The 2502-nt window shown below is 60.8% G+C and overlaps 1 protein-coding gene across 1 annotated transcript; it reads right to left on the bottom strand.

Annotated features, from left to right (window-relative positions):
- Positions 1 to 38: 38 nt before the first annotated feature.
- Positions 39 to 2496, bottom strand: LOC108521226 (leukocyte immunoglobulin-like receptor subfamily A member 3; the record flags this gene model as incomplete). The annotated part of the gene is given in 7 exon segments (XM_017860933.1): positions 39 to 545; positions 799 to 828; positions 831 to 1094; positions 1320 to 1622; positions 1769 to 2053; positions 2243 to 2278; positions 2441 to 2496. Coding segments are annotated over 7 exon segments (1459 nt in total), but the record flags the coding sequence as incomplete, so codon positions are not given.
- Between the last annotated feature and the right edge of the window lie 6 nt (positions 2497 to 2502).

A 2502-nucleotide genomic window follows, 5' to 3' on the forward strand; every position in this document is an offset into this window, starting at 1 on the left:
GAGCCCTGTGGCCTCCTCAGGCCCCTCCCTCCACCCACCTCTCCTCTTCATGATGCTGGCGGTGCCGCTGAGGGTGGGCATGCCTGGGAGGGCCCTGTTGTCCTCCTCCCCTCTGAAGGTGAGTTCCCCTCTGGCTGAGCCCCTCTCAGACCCCTGCTCACTCCATCCCAGCTCAGAGCTCTCCTGGGGCAGGGCCTGAGCTGAGCCTTTGAGCTCAGAGAGGACAGGGTCAGGGCCCTCACCTGAGACCTCGAGCTCCAGGGGCTCACTGGGGTGAGTCAGCAGGTAGGGGTTGGAGCTGAATGAGACGTAGCACCTGTACGTCCCCGCATGGGCTGAGGTCACAGGACTCATGGGGAATTCAGCCTGGTACATATGAGACTGGCGCTTTGATTTCAGACGCAGGGGGGCATCAGCTGCTCCCTCCTTGGTCAGAAAGAAAGTATCCATCCATCCCTGTGACTGACACAGCAGGGTCACGTTCTGTCCTGAGGCCACCGTGGGGCCCGGCTGCACTGAGAGGAAGGGTCTGACACGGATCTGTCCTGGAGAGAAGAAGGATGGGTAAGGGGCTGCCCCACCTTGTTCTGAGCTGACACCTCCCCAGGCCTCTCTCTGGGATCCTCAGTCTCTGCCTCTGTTTTCCCTGGGTCTCCTCGTCCCCACCCATCCCCTGTCTCTGTCTGTCTCTCCCTCCCTTGGGGCCCCTACACCTCCTCCTGGCCATCACCATCTTGGCTCCCCCGGCAGGGCCTGTGCAGAGCCTGGGTCCCTGACTGAACCCGCTGGGTTCCTCACCTGCGATCAGGATGTCCAGGGGGTCACTGGGGCCGACCACTCGGAGGAGAGGTTGTGTGCACCGTAGCATCTGTACTGGCCCCCGTGGGAGCTGCTCACAGGGTCCAGGGTGAAGTTGGCCTGGGAGAGCCCAGCCTGGGGCTGCCGACCAGGGCGCTGGAGGAAGTCACGTCCCCACTCCTTGTACAGAGCAAATCTGTTGTAGCCGGCATCAGAGCCACACTGGAGGGTCAGCTTCTCCCCAGGGGCCACGACAGGACCCGGCTGCACTGAGAGTGATGGCTTCTTAGAATCACCTGGGAAAAGGTGGTCATGGTTTCCAGGAGCGACCCTCAGGCTTCCCCACAAACCCTCCCTCTCCCCCTGGGCCTCACCACTGCTGATCTTCCTGTGTCTCTGGCCCCAGGAGCCCTGAGCCCTCTCGTCCCAACATCATCCCACCTGGAGCTGCCCTGAGACGCGGCTCCTCCCCACCTGCCTGGAGACTCGGGGAGCTCCAGGCAATGCTGTGAATTTCTCACCTGGGACCAGGAGCTCCAGGAGATCGCTGGGTAAAGACCACACGTAGGGAGAGCGTGAGTCATAACCGTAGCACCGGTACGACCACCTGCGACTCGGGCTCACGGGGCCCACAGAGAAGACGGCCTGGAATGACCCATAGGCATTGGGCTGGGAGTTCAGGCATTGTGGGTGATCATCTTCTCCTTCCTTACACAGAATGAAGCCAACAAATGCCACCCATGAGTCACACTGGAGGGTCACGCTTCCTCCTGAGGTCACCACAGGGCTGGGCAGGGCTGAGAGGGTGGGTTTGCTGTAGGCTCCTAGGAGAGAAGGAGGCACAGTGTAAATGGGTCTCACACCCCCTGCATCATCCCCAGGGCTGGGCTGTGAGAGGGAGACGCCCCTGAGAGCTGATCCCCTTCCTGAGGACAGAGCCTGGGGCTGGGACCCCTGAGTGTCCTCTCACCTGTCACCACCAGCTCCAGGGGGTCACTGGGCTCTGACCACCAACTGTGGCTGTAATACTGACAGCGATACCGCCCTGCGTCTTCCCAGGTGATGGATGGGATGGGGAACTGGCCCTTCTTCGCAAGCTCTGGTCGTGTCAATGTAATCCAGGATGCTGATTTTTTCTCCCTATATAGATGGTACTCCAGGGCTTCAAGGTTTCCCTGACACCTGAGGGTCACGGGACTCCCCTGGGTGATCACACGGTCTGGCTCAGCCCAGAGTGTGGGCTTGGGGAGGATTCCTAAAAGGAAATCAGAGATTGGATTCTAAGTCATTTCCCACCCAACAGATCTCAGCTGTTGGCTGCAGGACCCTCCAGACGTCCCCATCAGTCAGCCCAGATCTGCTGTTCCCCATCCCCAGCTGCACGGGGGTGGCCCCTTGTCCCCAGTGAGGAGGAGGGACCTGGGACAGCTGGGGACAGACTCACCTGCCTGCACTTGGGTCCTGGGGCCCAGACTCAGCCCTGGAAAAGAGTTCCCTGTGAGAGATTTGCCCCTGAAGCCTGAGCAGGTCCTCCCCTCCCTGGGATCTTTGTGAGCCCCTGGGGTCTCCTTATGCACCAGAGTTTGGCTGTGGGGTGAGGCCCCTCCTAGGTTAGAATCTCCCCTCCCTCTTCAAATCTCACCGAGACAGATCAGGACCATGAGGATGGGGGTCATGGCGTCTCCTCCCACTGCCCTGCTCTGC

The sequence above is a fragment of the Rhinopithecus bieti genome, unplaced genomic scaffold (assembly GCF_001698545.2).
Source record: "Rhinopithecus bieti isolate Rb0 unplaced genomic scaffold, ASM169854v2 scaffold_59061, whole genome shotgun sequence".
Classification (NCBI taxonomy): Eukaryota; Metazoa; Chordata; class Mammalia; order Primates; family Cercopithecidae; genus Rhinopithecus; species Rhinopithecus bieti.